The sequence below is a fragment of the Zootoca vivipara genome, chromosome 10 (assembly GCF_963506605.1).
Source record: "Zootoca vivipara chromosome 10, rZooViv1.1, whole genome shotgun sequence".
NCBI lineage: Eukaryota > Metazoa > Chordata > Lepidosauria > Squamata > Lacertidae > Zootoca > Zootoca vivipara.
Genome location: NC_083285.1, coordinates 47,412,817 through 47,438,713, shown reverse-complemented (window position 1 = coordinate 47,438,713; position 25,897 = coordinate 47,412,817). Strand labels below are relative to the sequence as shown.

Below are 25,897 nucleotides of genomic sequence, written 5' to 3'. Positions count from 1 at the left end.
TGCCAGTTGCTCCTTTTATCTATTGACTCCCTACTTTAGCAGTCTAATCCCCTCTAATGAGAAGAACATCCTTCTTTGGCATCATTTCTAGAAGGTGTTGTAAGTCTTCATAGAATTGGTCAATTTCACTTTCTTCAGCACCGGTAGTTGGTGCATAAACTTGGATTACTGTGATGTTAAAAGGTCTGCCTTGGATTCGTATTGATATCATTCTATCATTTTTGAGATTGCATCTCAGTTGACTATGAGGGCCACTCCATTTATTTTACGGGATTCTTGCCCATAGTAGTAGATATGATAGTCATCCGAACTGAATTCACCCATTCCTGTCCATTTTAGTTCACTGATGCCCAGGATGTCAATATTTATTCTTGCCATCTCCTTTTTGACCACCTCCAGCTTACCAAGGTTCATGGTTCTTACATTCCAGGCAATATTTTTCTATACAGCATTGGATTTTCCTTTTGCTTTCCTTTTGCTTCCAGGCATATCCGCAACTGAGCGACCTTTCGGCTTTGGCCCAGCCAGTTCATCAGCTCTGAATCTACTTGTACTTGTCCTCCGCTCTTCCTCAGTATGCCTGTTGTCTTTGTCCATGGAGTTTCCTTGGCAGGGGTACTGGAGTGGGTTGCCAATTCCTGCTCCAGGTGGATCACATTTAGTCAAAACTCCACTTGTGAATAGGTTTGGTAAATTTGGAAAGGGGAAGATAACAGTTCTCTGCTGGTTAAGCTTCCTCTTAATGGACCTATTGCAATTTGTGTTAGGGGCTTTTTAGCATTACAGTGCCAGAATCTTGTTAGCAAGCTGGGTGAAGGAACCGGCACAGCAATGGTGGAGGCAGTAGTGGGCTTCAACTCCACACAAATGTCCCCTTTATGGAATTGATAGTTGGGTTTGAGGATTAAACTATTGCCACTAGAGAGTGTGTGTTGTTGCCTTCACTACCAGTTGCACGAGTCCCTCAGGCCTCTCTGACCCCTTCTGTATACCTTGTTTGGACTCACACTCATAAGTATATCCACTGTAAAAGGCACCTACTTTAGATGAGGATGAGGAGGAGCCTGCTGCCTGGCTGGTTCGCCGGAGCCTTGCTGGCTGGGAGCCCGTCCTTGGGCTGGAGGTCTAGGCTGCTGTGGGGGGAAGGTGCCTGGTTTGGAAGGCTGGCTTGGTGAGCTTCCGGCGGATGATCTAGTTTGCTGGGGAGATCCAGGAGACCTCTGTTGCTGTGGTGAAGTGGACAGGGGGCTCACAGGTTGCTGACCCTGGGGAGAGAGCCTTTGCTGGGGTGGAGTTGCCGTCCGGGCTGGCTGTGATCCCTGAGGCTGGCGTGGACCCCCTAAAGTAAAGAGGGACACTTAAATAAAACATCAAGTGCTATATGTAGGAAGCCAGAACAATCCCCCTTAAAGTAATCAGACTCCTTGCTGTTAGCTTTACAGTCCTTCCTTTGGTACAGTTTCCCATTCGTCTGCATAGCTGAATGCTAAGGGCTCCCTGCTTTGCATCAAATTTCCTTTTCAAAATCTGAATATAGAATTCGCATTCCTTGCAGACAGTGCAAAAGACCAGACCCGGACTATAAGATCATGTGGAAACCAATCTCCAGATGCTGTTCGATATCCAAGCTCCCCGTCTCCTGCTTGCCTCTCCTTCAGGAATGTCATGCAAAATTATATTGGCCCATTATCTTCTCAAGGTCATCCATTCCTGTAACTTAACAATACAGAGCTCGCCTTAAAAACTATTTATCATCCTCTTTTCTAATTATTTCCCACTAAAAATATTTGTACCCTACGTTTTAGGTGTCTGATCCTCAGCTCTTAAAATCCATCACTTTGGTTTGTTTGTTTTTAACCATCAGTGTCTTTCCCCCCCCTTAAACAAAATACCATTCATGACATCAAAAGTTATTTTTGGTATTTGTTACTGTTCTGTGAGTCTCTGATATTGAATCCAACTGATTCCAGAATATGCTGTCTAGGGATAAAGATGTTTTAAAAATCCTCTCCCCTCCCCTCCCCCACCAAATCAAATTTGGTGCTTGGTTTGTGCTTTCCAGCTGTGATTCTTGCATTTCAGGGGGGTTGGCTAGATGACCCCAGGGTCCCTTCTAACTCTACAGTTCTAGGATTCTATACTTATAGCCCTGTAATTCCTTACTTCTATTCTGCATACCCGGAGAATTCCATTATATCCCCTTGCAGAACTTACAAACAAGTAAAGTGTAGTATGACTAGTACCTTGAGGAGGTGGTCGGGGTTGGGAAAGTGGTCCAAGCTGAGGTCCTGCCTGAGTCTGCATCTGTGATTTCGCTGACTGAGGCTGGAGGTAAAAATTGTTTAAAAAAAATCAGTTTGTATAGGTGTGCAAATAAAAACATATACCCCAAAGACACTACATTCCTCATTGACCATCATTCCAAGGAAGATGAACTCTGGATTGGTGCAGAAATCCCTAAAATACTTTCACTGTTTGGAAATTGGGGTGCATGCCACAATAAGTTTCTCTAGACTTAATTCAGAAACTTGGGCTTGGTCACATCAGGTGATGTCAGCTTTGACAGTGCCAAAAAATGCCTGTTTAGGTGGGATGGGACAGGTGATCAGGGCATTCAAAAGTGATGGTGCTGTGTATCTGAACTGCTTGAAGGAACATCCCCTGCAACCAGGTACCGTATTGGCTTGAATATAAGCTGCACTTTTTTTTCTTCCAAATTCCGTATGTGAAAAGTTAAAAGTGTGGCTTATATTTGTGACCTTACGCCGCCGTCAAAGCGGTGCTGCTCTCCCCCCTGAGAGCAACCCAGGAGCACAGGGCAGCGGTGCCCGTCCCGTCCGCGGCTCCCAAGCAGCCAAATTTGAAAGGTGTGGCTTATTTGTGGGTGTGGCTTATATTCGGGCCAATGCGGTAATTAGATGCAGGCACCATCCATCACCACAGATGTTTGTAATGCAGAGGTTGTGCAGGTAGTCTGCTTTCTTTGTTTAATTGGGGTATGTGCCCAGAACCTGTCAAGTAGGGTGTATTCATGTGCATCTGTAACGCCCCCCACCCCACTCTATGTGCTTCAGCAACTGTGCATAGAGATATGAATAGGAAAGGATCATTTCCAGCTGTTTCCACCGCTTTTCTTGGCATATTTCCCTTTTATATTATCCAAGTTAGGGGTAGGAGGCACTGCTTTGCAGTGGTTCCAGTCCTACTTGGATTAACATTTCCAGAGAGTGATGATTGGGGTGTGCTGTTTGGCCCCGTGGAGCCGTCAATGTGGAGTTCCTCAGCATTTGATTTTATCCCCCATGCTGTTTAACATCTCCGTGAAACCGCTGAGTGGGGTTATCCAGAGGTTTGGAGTACGTTGTCAGCAATATGCTAATGATATACAGTGGAGCCTCGGTTTATGAACACCTCGGTTTATGTTTACGAACACCGCGGACCCATCTGGAACGATTAATTAACTTTCCATTACTTTCAATGGGAAAGTTCGCTTCAGTTTATGAATGCTTCCGTTTATGAACAGACTTCTGGAACCAATTACACCCATGCTTCGGGTTAAGTACGCTTCAGGTTGAGTACTCCGCGGACCCGTCTGGAACGGATTAATCCACTTTCCATTACTTTCAATGGGAAAGTTCGCTTCAGTTTATGAACGCTTCAGTTTAAGTACTCCGCGGACCGTCTGGAACAGATTAATCCACTTTCCATTACTTTCAATGGGAAAGTTCGCTTCAGTTTATGAACGCTTCATTTTATGAACAGACTTCCGGAACCAAATGTGTTCATAAACCGAGGTACCACTGTACAGCTCAACTTCTCCTTAACATCTGCAGGTGGGGCAGTGGATGTGCTGAACCATTGCCTTGCCTCTGTAGTGGACTGGATGAGAACCAAGAAAATGGAGCTCAATCCTGACAAGACTAAGGCACTGTTAGTGGGTGGTTCCCTAGATCGGATGGATGGGAGGTTGTCTGCTCTTGATGGGGTTACACTCCCTCTGAAGAAGGAGGTACAGAGCTTGGGGGTCCTCCTGCTGTCATTTGAGGCTTCCCTGGTGGCCCAGTTGCACCCCTATTACAGGCCTAATCACTGTTGTCTATGCTATAGTCACCTCTAAATTAGATTGCTGCAATGTGTAGGGCTGCCTCTGAAGACTGTTCAGAAGCTTCAGCTGGTGCAGAATCCAGCATCCAGGTTGCTCGCATGGGCAAGATGGTTTGAACATATTACACCAATCCTGACCCAAGTGCACTTTCTGCCAATTAGTTTCCAGGCCCAATTCAAACTGTTGGTTTTAACATATAAAGCCTTAAATGGCTCAGGACCACAATAGCTCAAGGATCACTTCTCTCCATATGAACCTACCCAGACCCTGCAATCATCCTCTGAGGCCCTTCTTTGCAAAATGTAGTAATGGAAAAACAGCATACGTCCAACATTCTTTGAATACATTGTAGGCAGAACTATATGTAGCTGTACCTTTTTCTTAGCAGGTAGAAGTGGGGTTCAAAGCTGTTCAGAAGGGAATTTTAGGGGACAAAGAGTTCATACAGGAGTAGGGAGCTTTCTTCAGTGCTTGGGCTCATGTGCCCTCATGTAACTTTCTAGGGTGGCAGGGCCAAAGACAAAAGTGGGTTGAGCATTGGTTGTGACCTTTACCTCTGAACAGTTGGCGACATTCTAAGCACATCCAAGTCAGAGGTTTCTAGCCCTCCCTCCTTCATGCATCTCTCAATCTTTCATCCAGAGAATCTGTGAGGGACAGGGGATATCGCGAAGTCCCTCCCCTCCTGAGTTCAAGCCAATCCCCGAGCACAGGGGGAAGCAGAGAGAGTTCCGATTCCAGTGGGGAAGCAGGAAGTCGTGTCCGAGGCTCAGGCAAGGTAGAGGAGCCAGGGTCCCAGGTGGGACAGGAAGGGGCGAATAAGGGCGGGAGACCCATCCCCCCAACTCCGGAATTACGCAGAAAGAGGAGGGGAAAGAGGATGGGTCTGCCAAAGCTTTTGTGTTGGAGAAAGACGCGCCAAAAGCCATTAGGAGGTTCTGAAACCGACTGACCACATCACTCCGTGTAAATAGCAATGACTTAAGCACTGTAGATACGCAGCACCAATAAAAGAATAAAATGCAGAGCTGCGTAGCGTCGTTACTCTGAAGTAGTCCACTCCGGCCACTGTGACAGCAACCTCCTAATCCTTTTTGGGCTACTTTGGAGTTGCCGGGATGAGCGTGTCAGAGGCGGAGAGATGGCGGCAGATCGCGGAGCAAGCCCAGCAAGAACTGCAGCAGCTGTCGCTGCAGGCGCAGGGGGAATTGAAGGCAGCTAAAGAAGAGACTAAGAAGGTCCAGGACGACCGGCTACAACTTGCGGAACAGGTGAGAGCGCTACAGGAAAGAGAGCAGGAATTAAGGGCGGTGGCGGTAGACCTCCAAAACAAGCTGGATGCAGAGAAAAACAAGGCGGGAGGGGCACCCCAAGTCCAAGTGCTGCCAGGAAGGAGAGCCGGGATGCTAGTAAGCAAGTTCAATGGAGACCCGAAGGAATATCAGGGCTTTGAGACTGAGATTGTGTATGCTCTTGAGCTGCACCACGATGAGTTCCCTGATGATGAGCACAGGGTAGCGTTTATTGTGGAGCACCTTACCGGGGCAGCCAGGGAGTGGCTAAGACCGTTAATTGCAACAAAGAATCCCTGCATGAAGAATGTCAAACTATTTCTAGAAGGTTTGAAAACGATGTATTCGTCCGATAGTCATATGGACCAGACTAAGGAGGAACTTCATAATTTACGCCAAGGAAATATGACAGTTCGCGCGTATTGGGCGAAATTCACCATGCTGGTGCACAGATTGGGGTGGGAACTCGAGTCACCCCCAATGCAAGCGGCGTTCTACTTGGGGTTGCATGAGGAGGTGAAGGATGAGCTCTCGAGAGGTCCAAAGCCCAGTAATATGGATCAGCTGAGCAAAGCGGCTCTGGCGGTGGGGGTGAGACAGGAATCCCGGTGGAGCGACAAGCAAGCAACGCGCGCAAAGCGGGCTTGGTTCCCACGGTCGCAGGAGAAGCCACTCCCCCAACAACCCTTTCAAGCCACGCCTGGGGCCAGTCAGGACCAGGAACCCATGCAGATTGATAGCGCGCGCGCGCGCGGGCTTTTCAAACCCCAGCGGCGCCAAGACGCAAGGAGGGAAGGGGTGGGAATTGCTTTCTCTGCAACTCCCCCCAGCATCTCGTCAGAGACTGCCCACATCGCAGGGAGTGGCAAGGAAAGGCGGGAACGGTTGTGCCCTCCCCCACTGACGCAGCACCACAGCAGGGAAACGGGAAAGCCTGGCTGCAGGAGACAAGGGGCAGCAGCCAGGCACAGTCAGCAGACAACAGCCCCAGCCCACCCACCCGCACAGAGAGGAGCAGAGCCAGCCCACCCCTCCCAGAGCAGGAGTGGTTCTAGAAGTGACGCTCACGCTCCCAAATGGCTATCCCCTGACGGTCCTCGCCCTAATTGACAGTGGTGCTTCAGCGAACTTCTTCTCGAGAAACTTTGCAGAAGAGCACCAGATCCAGCTTCTGCAGCTGGATTTTCCCCTGCACGTGGCAACCATTGACGGCAGAGAGCTGCTGGGAGGGGCCATCACCCATCAACCCCCCCCATGAGAATGACGGTGGGAAGGCACTCAGAGACACTGGCATTCAACGTCACCACCATCTCAGACCCCCCCATCGTCTTGGGCATGAGCTGGCTGGCGCGCCACGACCCCTCCATCAGTTGGCACCAGAGATGCATCACTTTTGGATCGGACTTTTGCCTGGAACATTGCATGCAGCACCAACCAGGGGAGGGGCCTCCGATAGCCACGGTGGCCACCATGCACATCAAAGGGGGTGAGGCGATACCCAAGCCGTACTGGGACCTGCAGGAGGTCTTCAGCGAAGCGGAGTCCGACCACCTACCCCCACACAGGCCTTTTGACTGCCAGATCAACCTGGTGCCAGGGGCAACTATACCCCCAGCCAAGCTGTACGCCATGTCAGACCAGGAACTGGAGGATCTGCGCGCTTTCATCGACAAGAACCTCAAGCGGGGGTTCATCAGAGAAAGCAAGGCAGCAGGGGGCAGCCCGGTCTTCTGGGTGGACAAGAAAGACACGCAACAGCGCCGTCTGGTGGTGGATTTTAGACGGCTGAATTCAGTGACAGAGCCAGTGGCTTTCCCCATGCCCAGAGTGGATGATCTCCTGACAGCGGCACGCAGGGGCAAGATTTTCACCAAGCTAGACCTGAGGGGGGCGTACAACTTGATCAGGATCCGGGAAGGCGATGAATGGAAAACCACGATGTTCACGCCTCTGGGCTCTTTTGAATATCTGGTGATGCCCTTCGGGTTGCAAGGGGGCTCAGCATGCTTCCAGGCCTTCATGCACCACGTCCTGGGGTCCCTCCTCTTCAGGAAATGCTTGGTCTTCCTGGATGACATCCTTATTTACTCCAATGACCCAGTGCAGCATGTGAAAGATGTCAGGGAGGTGTTGCAGCGCCTGAAGGAGAACCACCTGTATGTGAAGCTGGAGAAGTGCAAGTTTCACACCAAGGAGGTGGACTTCCTGGGCTACAAGCTGTCAGACAAGGGGCTGGCGATGGACAAGGACAAGGTGCAGGCCATCCTGGACTGGCACAGCCCCAGGACGCGCAAAGATGCCCAACGCCTACTAGGCTTCGCCAACTTCTACAGGAAGTTCATCAAGAACTTCTCTCGCGTTACGGCTCCCATCACTGACTGCCTGAGAGGCAAGCAGAAGTTCAGGTGGACACCAGAGGCGCAAGCAGCGTTCGAAAGCCTCAAGAGGGTGTTCGCCTCAGACCAGAACCTGTTCCACGTGGTTCAGGACGCGCCCCTACGCGTGGAGACAGATGCTTCTGATAAAGCTGTGGGCGCCATTTTGTTGCAACTGGACGCCAACAGAGAGTGGAGACCCTGTGCCTTCTTCTCCAGGAAGTTGACCCAGCCAGAGCGAAACTACACAGTGTTTGATCGGGAACTTCTTGCGATCCACGCTGCGTTCCAGCACTGGAGACACTTCCTGGTGGGCGCCAAGCACCCCATCCAGGTGTGCACAGACCACAAGAACCTGGAGTTCTGGAGAACTGCCAGGGTGCTCAACCAGCGGCAGATACGGTGGGCAGAGTTCTTCTCGAACTTCAACTTCTCCATACACTACATCCCGGGAGAGCAGAATGTCAGGGCGGATGCCCTCTCCCGCAAGCCAGAGTACATGGAGGAGGAGGCGCCACCGGCACCCAGGCACATTTCCCCCCCGTCAGCATGGTCCTGCGGAGCAGCAGTGGTGAGCGAGGCAGAACTCACAGCACTGACGGCAGCGGATGAATTTGCCAACCGCATCTTCAGAGAACTGAGAGGGGGGGGGAGCAGGCAAAAGACTTTGCAGAACGCAGGGGGCTGCTTTTCTACAAGGGTGCACTGTACCTGCCCACCACCCAGCTTAGACGTACGGTCCTCAAGCAGATGCACGACAACCCAACGGCGGGTCACTTTGGGAGGGACAAAACCACTCACCTAGTCATGAGACACTTCTGGTGGCCAGGGGTGCGGGAAGATGTTCGAGACTATGTAAGGGGCTGTGACACCTGCCAGCGGGCAAAGGTGGTCAGAGCAGCGCCACCGGGATTGCTGGAGCCCTTAGCCACGCCACACAGGCCGTGGGAAGTGGTGTCCATGGACTTCATCACAGATCTGCCTTCTTCCAGGGGCAAGACCGCAGTGTTGGTGGTGGTGGACCTCATGTCCAAAATGTGCCATTTTATACCGTGTGCCAGGGCGGTCTCTGCAGAAGAGACAGCCAAACTGTTTGTGGATCACGTATTCAGACTGCATGGATTACCCTTAAGGGTTATTTCGGATCGTGGCCGCCAATTTGTTTCCAGGTTCTGGCGGCGGCTCATGAACCTCCTGCAGGTGGAGGTCAGCTTGTCGACGGCTAAACACCCGCAGACCAATGGACAGGCGGAGAGGGTCAACGCCATTCTGCAGCAGTACCTGAGATGTTACGTCAGCCAGAGGCAAACGGACTGGGTGGATCGCCTGCCACTGGCAGAATTTGCCTACAACAATGCGGTGCACGTCTCCACAGGGGTGTCGCCCTTTAAGGCCAATTACGGGCGTGACCTCAGATCTTTCCCTGAGAGGGAGGGGGAGGAGGAGGAGGAGGGCCCACAGGCTGAGGATTGGGCAGAGGAACTGGAGACGGTGCACCAGCAGCTCAGAGAACACTTGGAGAGAGCCAAGGAAGCGTACAAGAGGGGGGCAGATCGCCACAGGCGACCGGGGGAGGTCATTAGGGTGGGGGACAAAGTTTGGTTGTCCTCGGAGGGCCTTCCCATCAGAGGGCGATGCAAAAAGCTGGCGCCCAGAAGGTTGGGCCCCTTCACGGTCACGCAACAGGTCAACCCGGTGGCATACAGGCTGGCACTGCCAGAGGACATGAGGGTGCACCCAGTGTTTCATAGATCGCTGCTGTCGCCGTACAGGGAAAGCAGCAGGCTCCGAGACAGCGAACAAACCCCTGAGGGAGGGGGGGAGAGGGAAGGCAGGGAGCAACTCAATGAGGCCACAGCCATCCTGGATTCAAGGTGGGGGGTGGGGGGACTGGAGTACCTCATGGCATGGGAGGATGCTCCACCGTCCCAGAATGAATGGGTTCCAGCCACTCAGATACAGGAGGAATTCCTGGTAGAAGAATTTCACGCCCTCTTTCCCCATAGACCCAAGCCCTGGCACATGGAAAGGGAGGGGGAGGGGGAGGAAGCACGGGAGAGCAGTTCACCATGGCGCTGGGAAGCGGAGTTTGAGGAACCAGAGGATGAGGTATGGGTGTCACCGAGATCCACCCAGTCAGAGGAAGGAGCAGATTGGCAGAACATTTTTACCCCCACCAGCTCTGACGCCACAGACTTTTTGGGATTCCCGTCCTCCCAGGCGGAAGGGGGGGGCTTGCAGGACTGGGGGGAGGTGTTCACACCAACGGGCTCGGAAAGCACTGAGTTCTTAGGCTTCCAGTCGTCACCGACACCTGGGGGGGACCTGGGGAGGGGTGAAGGAGAGCTTGGGAGGGGGGTGGATGTGAGGGACAGGGGATATCGCGAAGTCCCTCCCCTCCTGAGTTCAAGCCAATCCCCGAGCACAGGGGGAAGCAGAGAGAGTTCCGATTCCAGTGGGGAAGCAGGAAGTCGTGTCCGAGGCTCAGGCAAGGTAGAGGAGCCAGGGTCCCAGGTGGGACAGGAAGGGGCGAATAAGGGCGGGAGACCCATCCCCCCAACTCCGGAATTACGCAGAAAGAGGAGGGGAAAGAGGATGGGTCTGCCAAAGCTTTTGTGTTGGAGAAAGACGCGCCAAAAGCCATTAGGAGGTTCTGAAACCGACTGACCACATCACTCCGTGTAAATAGCAATGACTTAAGCACTGTAAATACGCAGCACCAATAAAAGAATAAAATGCAGAGCTGCGTAGCGTCGTTACTCTGAAGTAGTCCACTCCGGCCACTGTGACAGAATCAAAAAACATGGTTGCTATTCAAGGCTACATTTCAGCCAGGCAAAAAGGCACCAGGAAAAGATCAGAGCAGGACTGATGAGAGGACTGTGTTGGACAGCTGAGGTGCTCAGCCCTAGGCTTAAGAGAAGCCACTCCTCTCTAGTCTTCTCCTTCAAACTGCAGCCTACATGCAGAACTACATGCAGGATTTATATATCAGTATCACTAACCACTAAGTTATAGAGCATCATTTTGTTTTCTGATGTCATTGGGGGGAAAAAAATCTGCATTTAGAAATGTTTTTTGGTCACTTGAGCTCTTGTTAGGACTGTGAGAAAATGCAGGCTTTGGGGGCAGACTGTGATCTTACCCAAGGCCGAAGAGGTGAAGGGGACGACCCCACACTCAGGCAGGCCTGCGCCATTCTGGAGATAACCAGGTCCACAATTAGTTGTCTGTCTTCCTCCACATGCTCCCCAATCAGAGGCATTGAGCTGTCCATCACCTACAGGAAGAGATGATGTGAGTCCTTTTATATCAGTGGCAGCCAGATCCTCACCTTCAAACCCCTATAGACACCTTTAGCTAATGGGGCAAATGCAGATCCCAAGAGTTGGGAAAATGTGGACAGATAAGATGCATGACCAATGATTGCAAATTGGTAATGCTTAAGGTAAGCATTCACTCAGCATAGTGTTAGGCTTTTCAGCCTGTCTGAAAAAGGGAGGGGGGCCATTGGAGCCCTGTGAATCAACCTGAATTAGCTTACCTGAGCCACAGGCAATTCTCTTGGGCAACCCCTCTGCCCACCTGTTATCTAACCTGGCAGCTTCTGATTCCATGTGAAGATAGAAGCCCTATTTACATCTAATGACACATTTGTGATCACTAGATGGGGCTATTGTACCCTGCAAACTATGTACTCAAAGTAACATAATAATTGTTGTTTAACTTATTTAGGGCGGCCATACTGGGATTTCAAAGGCGGAATCAATGCCCGGTGGTGGTGGTGATTTCTGAAATGTGCCGCTTTGTCAATCAAAAAATTGCATTTTTACTTTTTGAAATATGGCAACCCTAATTGTACTAATAGCAAATTTATTCTCTGAGTGTAGATCCTTGCACAGTCAAAATGGCAACATCCACACGCAAAAGGGAAGTTATCAGTAGTGGGGGGTGGGGGGTGGGGGACTCCAAGGTTTGCAGAAGTATAAAAATTAGAATAAAATAAAGGAAGGGGTGCTTCAAAAACAGCCCAATAGTTTGCTCAGTGGCCATGAAATACGGAGTGTTCATTGAGAAGTGGGTGGGTGGGGGGAGGAAAATGGGGTGTTGGTGGAATGGAATGGAGTATCCTAGAAAAGGACTTGCCTGGCACCCCAAGCAGGAGCCCTCTAGTCCACAGAACTGAGTAGGCAGCATCAGCGCTCTCCCCACTTGTGATTCCCAGCACATTTAGAAACACGTATACTTTAAATAGAAATTCAATGCATGTCACTATAGCAGGGTACCAGATTATGACCAGGTGGTGTTTATGCCTGCCTGCCTGCCTGCCTGCTTGGTCTAGGTGTCAGCTGCCAATGGGCAACTTCAAGGTCTTTTGTCTAAAGTTTCTTTCTCTTTAAACCAAACGTGGACTGGACAGCCCTTCAGACAGAGGACTGTCCTCTGTAAAGTAGGGCACACTGATTTACTGTGCCATTGCTGCGTATTTGAAACACCCACCAAAGGTGGGGCTATTTTGCTACTGAACTCTAAGAGCGGTACTAATGTAAAGCAGGAATGGGCAACCTGCAGCTGTTGCACTCCAGCTCCCATCAGCCTCCCTAGCCAGCATGACTAATGGTAAGGGATGATGGGATTTGTAGTCCAGCAATGTCTGGAGGGCTACAGGCTCCCCACCCCTGAAGCAAAGGAAGCTACAGGTCCCTAATGAGAATGGAGGCTACTTTGGTTATTTCTGCCGCATCAGCACAAGAGTTTTCTTTGTTGCCAGATATTAAATAAAATCTGACCTTACAGTGCTGAGATAAACACGTGAAGCTAGACACAAAGCTGGTGTATACAAAGCAGAAACATTTTTCCTCTTTCCCTGAAAATAAGACTTCCATTTAACGGCTGAGAGAAAACAGAGGCAGGCGTCCCATGTGGCTCCGGCCTTCACCACTGTGCAAGGTCAGCAGCTGTCTCCTGCTGCTACAGCTGCTCTCTCCTGATAAGGTATCTCGGAGGGAGAGGGAGGGAGATGGGCAAAGGACTAGTCTGGATGGGGGGGGGGGAACCCATACCCCTTTCCCATGCCATCTCCTCGACATCTGTGTGCTGTGGTGAGACACGAAGGCTAAACTTGTTCTTTTCTGACCGGAAGGAAGAAAAGAAAGCGTCAATTCCATCACATCAGAGGGATGGTGGGTTCATGCAATGGCAAAATGGTAAGTGGGTTTCCACATACAAAGCTCTTGGGAGGCCAGCGAAGTGAAGTCCAAACAGTGGCAAGATGGGCAATTCTGCTGGCTATTGGGTTGCCAACTGATCAGAAAAAAGTGCCCCAGCTTTTTCCTGTGCTTTGAATCTCAGTTAGGAGCAGCCTTAGACTAACTCCAAGCTCAGCATGGTTGACTCTGACTGGTAGTGGTTCCCTAAGGCTTTAGACCAGGCATCCCCAAACTTCGGCCCTCCAGATGTTTTGGCCTACAACTCCCATGATCCCTAGCTAACAGGACCAGTGGTCGGGGAAGATGAGAATTGTAGTCCAAAACATCTGGAGGGCCGAAGTTTGGGGATGCCTGCTTTAGACCCAGTCCTACCTGGAGGCAGAATCCCTCTGCCTCCTCTTTTACTTTCTTCTCCCTTCGATTGTTTTAAGACAATGATTATGATATTATTATACCATGTATCAATTGGGGAAAACATCACCATTACAAAAATATGAAAAGAAGAATTCTGGAACTACGTTGTCCCCTATCCCAATTCATACTGAATTTTGTACCAGGGCAGTAGTGGGACAGCTTTTTGAGGCCACCCTTGAAATTGTCCCAGCAGCAACCGTGCCAGTAGCTGATCTCGGATGATTTGCAAGAAAATGAGGGACATCAGAGAAACCTAAAGCAAACATATTTTCTTCTCCTGGCAGCACACTTGTCTCACACAGCCTTTGACCTGCCACCAATTCCTACAGGATACTTGCGCAGCGCAAGAATGTGCCATCGCCACGGGGCTCATGTGGTTCTCATCAGCTTCCCCAAACTCAGTGGGTGGGAGAGTGCTCTCCCACGTACAGCTCTCTGGATGTGTCAGTGGCCCTGGATGTAGCATTCAGCCGGCTTTGCTCATCTTCCTGCGTTGGTGGAGTTTACAGCAGGGCAGACACAGTGTCTCCGTTCCAGCATCCTCACATGGTAACCAAGGACACTTGCTCATTCTTCCGCACAGTCGCCTTGATGATCTCTCCCCCCCCCCCCACTGAGCAGGTCTCCAATTTCAGCTTTGAGAAATTTCAACAATATATACAAAAAACAATCTCTCTTTTTCGAATGCCCACCCCTTTCTCCAGTGGCCTGACCGACCCAACTCCCACAAGCAAGGACCCCCTTGGCACGGCAGACCTCACTTCAAAAAGCTAGCTTTTCCAGCCATAGTTTGTCCCAGCTGGTGTGTGTTCCTGGGACACAGCAGTTCATTATTCATGCCACCCACAGACTCCTTGGGGAGTTCCTCTTTCATTTTAGTTACCATCTCAAATAAGTTGCACCTCCAGTTCAAGAGTTCAGAGGTTTCATTTCAGCAGGACAACAGGGGAGCAAAATTAACACATAGGGGCAAAGGCACCTGTTAATGCCCCCCCCCAACAAACCCCTCTGAAGAGCCTTTAATAATCATTTCATTTTTAGCCAATGCAGGTAGCAAAGACATACCATAAATGTTTTGACACCTACATTTTGCTCCTTTTGTGAATCATGTGCTGCTATCTTTTACAGCAAGTTTGGGGAGCCTGTGGTCCTCCAAATGTGGCTGCACTACAATTCCCATCAGTCCCTGCCAATGTCCAGGGCTAATGGGAGCTATAGTCTGACATCTGGAGGGCCACAGGCTGGCCATCTCTGTTTTACAGGCACCTGGTACTGCACAATGAAGTGGAAAGATGGGCCTGCTGATTTCTACCTATCTGTTGATGTTAAACACACAGGGGCAGGCCAGAGTAATTTATTTGGCCAGGTGGCAATCAGTAATGCCGCCTGTCTTGCTGCTCTTTGGACTCAGCCAGCCTCCTGTGAGAGTTGTGCTACTGCTCTGTGTTTATCCTTTCTGCCATTCTACCCACCACTCCTTTGATGTGATTAATCAGCTCTTTCCTTCCTTCCTGCCAGCATCCTTGTTCAGTTGAAAATGGCAACAAGTTTGGCCTTGTCTTAATGCAGAAGTGGAGGAGACGGTGGGAGAAAAGGGATGGGGTTCTCTGTTCTCCCCCCCCCCCCACTCTCAGCTTTCTGATCACTCCAGGGCAGGCGAGGGACAATGATGATGTGGACAGATGAATTTGACATATCTGGAAACATTATTTTAGAGGTGCTTGGTGAAAATATTATGCTTTCTTCAGGCCAACACAGAGCTTTTTCATTTAGTATTTCCATTCATAGCATTCCCCACTCCTAACTGATCGACATCTCAACTTGATTCACGTTCCTAAGAGGCTTGCATGGTCTTGAGAACATAAAAATCTAAGCACTACCTGAATGGGCCATGGCAAGGTCCCTCTAAGGTTCAAATATGTGTCCTGCAGAAGACCCAACATATTATTGCTCCAGAGGGCAGGGCTAGAACAATTGGATGGAAATTTCAAGGAAGCAGATTTTGCATAAACCTTAGAAGAAATTTCCTACAGCTTGTTTTACAGTGCTACAGACAGCCATGGTGAGCTTTCCTTTGCTGGAGGTATTTAACAGGATTGATGGCTATTGGGATACTGTAGTTGTATCCTGCATTGGAGAACCTGCACTGAGCAGAGGGGTTGGACCTCAAAGATTCCTTCCTGATATATGATTCCTTGATAATTGAGTGTTGTGCTTCTCAAACACCTGGAGAGGAATCTCAAGTGGGGAGGGACATTCCCTGTTGTTTCTCCCCAGCATGTGGCTTTCCCCAAGGCAGAATGCCTTTGAACATGGAAGTTTCATTTTGCTATCACTGCTAATAGCATCTCAGGCCAGCTAATTTCTGAGAGATCTGCAAGTTACACACCCAAAGATACATGGCCTGAGAACAGCCCAAAGTCATCTGAGATACCTATGAGTCTATGATCAAGCCATTTGTTCTGATTCAGCATTAAAGAGTGGGCTTTCTTGGGGAAAGCGGGGTGTGTGTGTGTGTGTGGGGGGGGGGAGGCACTCAGATACAGACCAGGAAAGTGCTGACCTGTGACTAGAAAGAGCAGGGGAAAAAGTTAAGTATGGATAAGTCCATTGTCAGATATACTCTGTGCTTCTATTAAATGAATGTGCATTGAATACATGGAGCATGGTTGAATAAATGAAGGAGGGGCACATGCCATGCACAGGAGTTTCTTCATACATGCATGCCTCTCTGTGTGTCACATAATGTAATATATACTTCATTACACATCCTTTTTGAATGATGCTTACATGCCACTCATCCAACCTCTCACCTCAATTATATAATCTTTTCCATCCTTGCTGTGAACAGCTTTGACTGCACAGATGTCAAGGCCTCCAAACATCTCTGCAACGGAATCTGCCCAGAGTCGATATCTGCAAAAACCACATAAGGTTGCTTGTAGAAACTGCAATAAAAAAACACAAATAGCCCCCTCTTCAGGGATATCAGTTTTCTTAACTTCCAGCCAAATATATAAACATCTTATGAGGCTTGGAATGCATGGTTGACCCCATAGATTAATTCTGCAGTTTATTTCCTAGGCATTAAAGTCATCACTTTTATGGCCATAGCCAACGGCTCTGCAACCTAGTGAGAGAGCAGGAAGCAATCCTGGGCAAACACAAAGAGAAATTGGCCTGTTTTATTTGTCTAGACTTGTTTCTTATCTATTGTGATAATCAAAATGTCTTCTCTCAATATAGTGCTTCTGTTTGAAGGGCATGGTCAGTTAGCACCATAGTTGTTAAAACAAATGTGTTGTGTGCACAGGACTGTGAAAGTCTGTGGTCACATAGTGAGCCAGTGAGATTATTGCTAGGAACACAAGAGCAGCCCTGCAGGATCAGACCAAAGGCTTATCTAGTCCAATATCCAGTTTCCCACGGTAGCCAAACAGATTCCTATTGGAAGCTCACAAGCAGGATGTGAGGTCAAATGTCTCTTGCTCTTGGTCTCCAGTGCCTTGCATTCTGAGGCATGATGCCTCTAGTTCTGGATGCAGAACATAGCACCACGGGTATTAGCCGTGGACAACCTTTTCTTCCATGAAGTTGCCTAATTCTATTTTTTAAAGCCACATTATCTGGCAGTGAATTCAATTGTTTAACAATGCTAATGTGTGAGTACATTCTTACTTTTGCTTGTCCTGAATCTCCAACATTCAGCTCTTTATTGGCTAGCCCTAGGTTCTCATATTATAAGAGATGGAGAAAAATATCCCTCTTTTTCACTTTTCCCACACCTTCTGCAACTTTAATAGTGCATCCTCACCAATTTGCCTGATCATTTTAGGTTGCCCTTTTCTGCACCTTTCCTAGCTCTACAATATCCTTTTGGAGAGGCGGCTTCAGATACAGAAGTCCTCTTTTGCATCTGGGTGCCTTAGCTGAGGCAGGAGGCATACCTCCAACAATTGCGGCTCATGTGTGATAGAGAGGGAAAGAAGGAGATCTCAGTACCATTTCTGAATGGTACCACCCTACCCACAATGCTGCTGCCATTGCATAATGAGGCAACAAAGCCCTCTGAGAAGGCAGAAAGAAAGGGGCCAGAGGTGATCATCTGAATACCTTTCTTGGCAGGGAAGTGGCGAAGTATAAATATATTCATACCGGTGAGCTAATTCTTTCCCACACTGGGTATGTATGAGGAGAGGGATGCCAGGAATGGGCTGTTGACATTGAGGATTAACCCCATGAATCAGGCAGGTTCTCCATGCTAATACACAAGGCACTGCAAGGCTGGTGCAGCAGAGAGGACAGCATGAAACTGATGAGCAAAGGGCTTTGCACTGTTCATGCAAGGACTGAGGAAGAGGGATTGGAGAGACAGGGTGGTGAATATTTCTTGGTTCAAAATCTGTGTAAGTACAGATATGAAATTTGTTAGCTGGTCTCATTCAAGGCCTTAATGCAGGAGTGAGTGCGGATAACAAGGAAGCACTTCATTGCAAACTGCAGCTTCTTCCTCTGGATGTGTACTGTACATAGGAATCGGTCCTGAATCCAAATCAAATCAAATCAAATCAAATCATTCCATTGACAGTAGCTCAATGCTCTTTGCACTAGTGGTACCCAATGTGGGCTACAGCTCCCATCATTCCTGTCCATTGGCCATGCTGGCTGGGCCCAATGGGAGTTGGAGGCCAACAACATTGGGAGGTCACTATTCATGACCTACGCTGACTGGCAGCCATCCTGTGGGGTTTTGCATGGCTCTCCAGCCCTGCTTGGAAATGATAGGGACTGAACCTGGTCTTCCGCATGCAAAGCCCATCCTGTACGTCACTGAGCTGCAGCCCTTCCCCTGAGACGTATTGAAATATACAGTGTCAATTTACAAAGATCACATATGACTATCGTCATGTGGGTTGAACTCTGGAAGCTTTGTGTGTAGGAGTCTCATCAATATGTGACCTGAGTCTGAGAAAGAGCAGCTTAAGCTTATTGTAGCTGCCTCTTTTGGCTTTAAGGTTAGGGATGGGGAACAGCCCCCCCCTCTTGTGCCCACCCCATCTGGGCGAAATAGTGTTTAGCTTGGGGAAGTAGACAGGTAGGTGTCTGAGGTGGAAAGGCATGCACAGGTGTGATGTTCTATTTTTTCTGAGAGCCAATTGTTGCTCACCCCAGTCAAGAATGCAAAATGCAAACAGAACCTCTGTGCTACACTGTATTTGGGATAATGGTTAATGAAGCCCAAGGCTCAAGCCTATCAGATTGACCCAAATATTGCATTTTGGCTGCAGCCCCTTCTGCTCATTACCTCTCAGTCATGGCGATCTGTTCCAACATGGCAGAACCTGTGTTTGCTTTCCAGTTTCCAGAGATCGATGTCCTCCTGGGAAAAACAAACAAACCACATGCGGACAATAAATTCCCCCAAACACTGTGATTTCCTCTCCATATTAAAGAAAGGAGGGTGGGAATGAGGGAGGATGTTGGCAGGGAACCCTTCCTCAGCCCTGTGCTCCTCTTTGCTCTTAAGCCATTGCCGACGCCCTAGTCAATGTGTAACTCCATCTGGAGGCTGGGAAGTTCTCTCTGTGTACTGGCATCCTTCTGCTTAGTTACATCTTCATCCAAATGCTGGCTGGGTAGTCTTATATTGGCCTTATGAACTCTCTTCTGGGTATGTCAGGCTTTGTACAGTAGAAAAGTCTGTGAAAAGCCTGCGGAATAATTAACCTCGTGCTCTGTAGTGTAGAATTTAAACGGCACAGGAGGCTCCATGCCAGAAGAGCCGAGAGAAAGCTTCCCACAGACATCAGTGGGCTTTAAAGCTGGTTGTGAAAAGGGGGCGATGTGAAACTCTAAAGAAAAGGGAAACACTGGCTTTCATTGAGCCTGCTTTCCATTGTAATGCCAGCCTGCTGGAAATGCAGCTATCTCTGCCACCATAAAGTCAATGGTTCTAAAAAGCCCACCCACCAGCTTCTCCCGGTGACTTCTCAAGAGTTATTAAAGGGCACGAGTCTCCTTTCTCCTAACTAGCTGTCGATGTCTGCTCATGCTGCTTGTGCCGCTGGCAAACATGGTCTTCTGGGCTTTGAGTTCAGGAGGAGTGCAGCAGTCACAAAGCCTGCCCAGACATACAATCAGACATTGCACTTGTCAGATCTCACAGCTGAGCAGCATCAGAACTGATTTGTGTCATTAGAATGGGGATCAGAAGAATATTTTTGTTCAGGACACATTGTTCTCCACAATTAGCATTTAGGAGAAGAAAAAAGCGCATTCAATTTTGGACAGTAATACCTTTAAAAATAAACAAACCAATAAAGCAGCTTTGCTCCCCACCCCAACCAGTTCCAAACTCGACAGCAAACTTACATGTAAGCTTTGTAATTGTTGCCAATTTTCTGGATTCGAATATCATATTTGGAATCAATGAAAGTCTCCGTCGTGACGTACGTTTTGGCCATGGCTACCACGCTTGCGATGTCTTGGAAGTCAAGCTGGTTCTCAACTTTCACCTTTGGTTGATGAAAAGTATGTGTGAGAGTGTGTAAGAAGGTACAGCATTAGTGTGTGTACTACAAACTAGCAAAATATTGATCATAATAATATTCTTGCTTATTAAGATTATAAGACAATGATGCATATGGGTAAATGAAAGTGGTGGTTGTTGATTAGCAAATTCTGGAAATGGAGAAAAAAAGCAACTAAACTATGCTTTTAAGTATTTTCTGGGAGGTTAGAAGAAAGGTGCCTTCAATCGAGTCAGACTATTGGTCCATCTAGCTCAGTAGTATCGGCTGAGCTTCCCAAGCTTCCAGGCTGAGCTCTGCCCAGCCCCGTACCTGGAGATGTTGGTGACTGAACCCTGGGACCTTCTGCTTGCAAAGCAGATGTTCGTTCCATTTATACAACCAAAATCAGCACCCATGCACAGGAAGATATATATGGAAATCCATAATGTGTGTGAAGGTGGGTGAGTGTATGGGGCAACCCTCCCAAACAGTCTACTGGCGGTTGAGCACTCTCAGTGGCCATGGAAGACTGCTGGGATGAGGAAAATGGGGAATTTTAATGTATTTTAATCTTTGTTGGAAGCCGCCCAGAGTGGTGGGGGAAACCCAGCCAGATGGGCAGGGTATAAATAATAAAATAATAATAAATAATAATAATAATAACTGAGAGCGAGGTAGACTTGAACAGAGTGCCTGGAATCCTGAACAAAAGCACTCTATACTGCGATATCGTTGTTTTAGTTATTACTTTGCATGTCCTAAGGATGGGGCAGGAATATGTTTGGTCCATTTTTTTCCCACAGTTGATGTGAACCAATGATCCTGGATTTGTTTATGGGTTGTAATGCATCTCCCAGTCTCAATAAATGCTTCCCAGGATTTTGCAGTGGATTTTTGATGCAGAAAAAGGGTGCACGAAAGCACAGGTTGGTATCCAAAGAAGTGCTTCCACTAGCACATGGTCTTTTGGCTACACAATGGAACTTCCCATCCCTCTCCTCCAACTGCGTGCCTTCTACACCCTCCCCATATAGAGATCCAAGATGGTGGTGGAAAACCCAGAACATATTTAGGGAATGGAGCAGGTGAGGAGAAGAGAAGAGAAGAGGAGAGGGAGAGTTTCGTTGCTGAGAAATAAATAAATAAATAAATAAATAAATAAATAAATAAATAAATAACAATTTATACCCCACCCATCTGGCTGGGTTTCCCCACTCCAACAGAAAAGTAAAATACAATAATCTATTAAACATTAAAAACTCCATAAACAGGGCTGCCTTCAGATGTCTTCTAAAAATCTGGTAGTTGTTTTTCTCTTTGACATCTGATGGGAGGGTGTTCCACAGGGCGGGCGTCACTAAATCCTTGCATTAGTGGAAGCAGTTAGATAGATATCACTCTTACAGTTTACATTTTTAAAAAATCATTCAAGTTTCACATTCTACTGGTGACTGTATTAAATTTTTTGCAAAAATGTATACAATGGGACCGAGAAGACCTGTGACTCAGTATCAGTGTGAACAAAACAGAATGAAATGAGCAGCTCAGCCCATCCCTATCGTTTCCCCATAAATGCTTACAATCCAGCTGCCTCCACTAGCATCTATTACACAGATAGGGACATAGGAGATCAGGAGCTTGTGTCTTTAGAAGGGAATGATGTGAGCCTAAGAATAGTGTCTCTCACATACAAGTGAACCTCATGTCCAGGCCGCTGTCAGATCTAAATTGGGTTCTGCTTTATCTGTCAGGCCAGTTATTTTATGGGATAGACAGATGGTTGTCACGGAAACCAAGAAGTCCTAAGCTAGTCATCATGAGTCAGCCTTGATCTGTAGCTCTGCAAAACTCTGAGAACAATGAGTCTCTTGTGAACATAATTATTATCCGGCCTGGTACCACACCTATAATTTAAGCTCTAGCACTCCTTAGTATTCCATACTTCTTAAGGGGGTGCATCAGATCCCAGATACTAGCATAGACACACAACTTTATCTTCAGCTCCACTTAGTGGACTCCCCTATTCTCCAGTGTGTAGCTTATTTGGAAATTTTGATCTGGTGGGTGTTACTACCAGCTGATAGAAGTGTAGCTTCTCTGTGGAAACAAAATGATAAGCAACAGATGTATTGATGTCAATTAGAGTTTATTTAGAGTCAGTCTGATGCAGAGCATGCGAGTGTGTGTTTTTTTAAAAAAAGCTACCACTGATTTGCCTATTTAAGTTGAAGCACCTTATAGAACTAATAAATCTCATGTCATTTTGGCAAAATGCCTCTATAGAATCTTGCAGCTGAAGTCCTGTCTCCATTAAATGAGGCACAGGCATGAAATGAAAGGGGCAAAATGCAGTCAGAATGGATGAGAAAGAGAGTGTGCAAAAGCATAAATTAGAAGCTGCATTTTAAAAATCATCACCATCATCATTAATAATAATCATGTTTGAGTCCAACCCTTAGCTATCTGGAGATGTCAGGGATTGAACCTGGGACCTTAGGCTGATGCTCTATCACAGAATGACTGCTCTTTCCCAGGTCTGAAGAGGGACACCTTCTCATAGAAAGAAGCAGTGTGTGTGTGTGTGTGTGTGTGTGTGTGTGTACACGTGTGTACATACTTCCATGTTTAAATACTTTAAAAAGAGCACATTTATTTTGACTCCTATTAAGAATGAATTCAGTCTCCCTCAAATGGAACAGACATCTTGCAAAATCGCAAATGTACAATTTACCATCTATTTGTTGAACTGTGATGTCCGTTTGCTCAGCAATGTACTCTTTCTAAAACTATCAGCTTCCTACAGAGATTGCATGGCAAGTTGTGAAAGCTTCAGACACTTGTATTGACAAATGCCTTCCAATCAGCACAAAAAGTTTCACCAGAAAGGTGCAAAGAATACTAGGCTGGCACCAAGGGAGGCTTCCCTTGGAATGCAAACAACAGCTTTGGAGAGGCTATTTTTGATGAGACTGTAGCAGGGAGAGAAAGAGTTAAGATCCTCCCTCTCATCCGAAGGCTGCACTCAGGCTTCCCCACCCCCCTGCTATTTACGTAACAAAAATGTGCATGTGGTTAAATACATTCAAGCAATTAACCTCATGTTTAGTTTGGGCCCGAGTTTCATCTTTGATCTTTATTTAGCTTAAGCACCAGTGCAACTCCCGCTAACTTAGTACTTGTACAGGGTTGCAGTCAATGTTATGGTACCGGTAAGTTAAAAATCATTTACTTGTTCCACTGGCAAAACGTTTTTGCACCAGTGGAATGTTATTGTGCAAGTCAAAGCATAAGGAGGTTGCTGGTAACTGTCGTACAATAGATTGTGCTGTCTGTTCTGCGACAAGTTTCCACTAGCGCAACTGTTGCACGGGATTTCTCTGTTGCACGGCATGAAAACTCATCCGCCTGGTAGCACAAGACTCATTGTGCTAGTGGATAGAGAATGTGGGATTCAGTCCTAAGTAACTAAGGGTAGAAACACATGACCCCTGGGAGGACATGCATTTCCAGGTGCCATGGGATAGAACGGATCTACCCCTTCAGACAGAGGCCTAATAATGGAGAGGAAGATATGTTGTTGGATGCTCTCTCTTGACCTTCACTGGATCCTCCGACTTCCACTGATGCCTAAAACGGTTGTGCTTACAGGGAGCACTAGGAAGCAGTTTAGCACACCTCTAAGCCAGTGAGAAAGGTAGCAAGCTATCTCATGGTTTTTCAGCCAGGTGCCCTCCTTGGACAACTTTAGGTACCTGCTAAAACCATTTTATCTTTTGGCAAACCTACCCAGACACATTTATTATAAAATTCTGTTGATTTTATCTGTATTTTTAATCATTTTATTATGTATACTTGTTTTTACATTTTGTTAATTGTATTTGTATTTTTTGAGAAATATTTTACACCATTTTTTTTGTAAACCACCTAAGGAATTACCTTTCTTGAATAAGAAGCTTATATATTATGGTGTGTGTGTTGAATTGTTTGCAATGGGAGAGAAGCTGTTTGCTTGCTTATTTTTTTTAAGTTGCAAAAATCAGAGAGGAACACTAGCAGGCATGGGCAGACTTGGCCCTCCAGCTGTTTTGGTACTACATATCCAACCACCTATATTGGTATTTTGCGCAAATTGGCTCAACCCATTTTATTTGGTTTTGGTGGCTCTTGTACTATCTCAGATTCTCTATGGGGAGGGAGAAGCAAAAGGGTTTTGCGCCAGGGGGAGAAAATTCAGCGAGGCCAAAAGTCCACTCTTGAATATACTGAAGAGTAAATGGTGAAAAAGCAGTGTGTCGTATTATTATTATTATTATTATTATTATTATTATTATTATTATTATTATTATTATTATTGCTGAGCTTCTTTTCATCAAGACAGAAGAGAGGGGAAGATCAGACATATCTCAGGACTCAGGAAATTTGGTTCATGTGTCCCTTATGGCTTTAATTCCTGTGTCACTGCCCTCCTTGCACATCATTCCATCACCCTTCAATTCCATTAACCTCTCCTTTTTGGGGAGTGAAGTTGTACTATAAATGAAAAGTGAAAGTATCTGGAGAACAGATGTATATTTTGGCTCCTTTACAAACAGAAGGTAATGGAAATTTCAAGAGACTGTTCCCATGGAACACATTTTGTTGAGTTTGTGTGTGTGTGTTTCTGTCTCAAGGGGTTTGAATTAAGGAGACAATATGGGTGCTGCTAATTCAGTGTTTAATAAACTTTTCTGAAGTTCATGTCGCGTATTTGGCCCTTGGTGGGTGGGAGTTGCTACAGCTGTAATTGTGAAACTAGTTTCAGACTAGACATGATTCCTTCCTCCTTTAAAATATAACCAGAGCTATATTGGGCCAGACCTTTGATTTCACTTAGCTTAGTAACCCAATTCAGATAAGAGCCAGGAAGTCTGTAAGGAATTTAGGAAAATTTCCTGTTTTGGGCAATAAAGTCTATAAACTTCCACCTCCTTAGTATCAACAACGCCCCTTATAGAACTCAGCAGATATGAGAATGGGGATAAAATAGAATTAGTTGGCTCTGCCTGTCATTGGTTCTGCATCAACCTACTGTTGATCTCTCTGCTTTCCACCCTACCAATCTTACTGGGCACCAGCCACCACGGGAAAAGGGTCATGTTGTCCGTTGACACTTGCTCACAGAATTCAGGCTCTAGGTATAGATGCTGGGAACACAACTGCTTTAGGGTTTTATGTAGCCCCCTAGCTGTTGGCATCCATCTGTCTTGGGAGAAGTGGAAGAGTGTGCCTTCGGGGGGGTGAAGTCAAACCACTGGAGAGTTACAGTGCCTGCTGTGGCTGTAGAGATAGTGGGAGAGCAAACACTCAAGATGTTAACTGGAGGTGAGCAAGTGTTCTGAACCCTCAGTTGGTGGTTCTACCTGCAAAACCTATGCGTTTTTTTTCTGGATGCCTTTCTTGCCAGAAAAAGGTGTAGTTCTCAGAAGCTGTCATTTGAAGCGAGTCTGCTCTCCCGTAGAGCAGCAATGTCAATGTTGAGCTTTTTCAGCTCATGGTCAATGATGGCTATCTTCCATGAGTCGTTGACCTGAAGCAGATTGGTGGACAAGCCAGGACAGGTAGTCCTGGCATTCCAGCTGTCTAGGCACAAGAGGGTTTGTTTCTTTCCTTTTTTTGCCTGATGCAGTAGTTTGGTCCACTTGTTGAGTGGTATTCTGAACTCTAAGCACTCATTGAAGCAGGTGAACAGTGGTAGGTCAGCACTTTATTGACTGGGGGGGGGGCTGCCCGGATTAAAGTGGGTGATATCATTGTGTCTCACTGGTCAGCTATCTCCCATCAACAAAGGCCAGTGATAGCATTCATACCATATGCCAATCAAATTGAGCTTATAACTAATAACTTCTGCCTTCCACATTGTTTTTGCTGCATTAGCAGCACCAAAGCGACCTCTCCAGGGTGCAAGCCAGGCCAATGTGTATGGAGTTTGCTAGCAGGCATCCTAATGCAA

General features: G+C 47.3%; 1 protein-coding gene across 1 annotated transcript in view; it reads right to left on the bottom strand.

Moving 5' to 3' along the window:
- The window catches only part of SYN3 (synapsin III), a 180,193-nt gene that overhangs the window by 4,799 nt on the left and 149,497 nt on the right, over positions 1-25,897 (bottom strand). Inside the window, exons 7-12 of the mRNA XM_035128441.2 lie at positions 19,769-19,911; positions 18,702-18,776; positions 16,210-16,312; positions 10,918-11,052; positions 2,244-2,325; positions 1,042-1,339 (exon numbers count right to left, since the gene is read on the bottom strand). Of these exons, the coding sequence (XP_034984332.2) occupies positions 1,042-1,339; positions 2,244-2,325; positions 10,918-11,052; positions 16,210-16,312; positions 18,702-18,776; positions 19,769-19,911 (836 nt within the window). The remainder of the gene's footprint in view (positions 1-1,041; positions 1,340-2,243; positions 2,326-10,917; positions 11,053-16,209; positions 16,313-18,701; positions 18,777-19,768; positions 19,912-25,897) is intronic.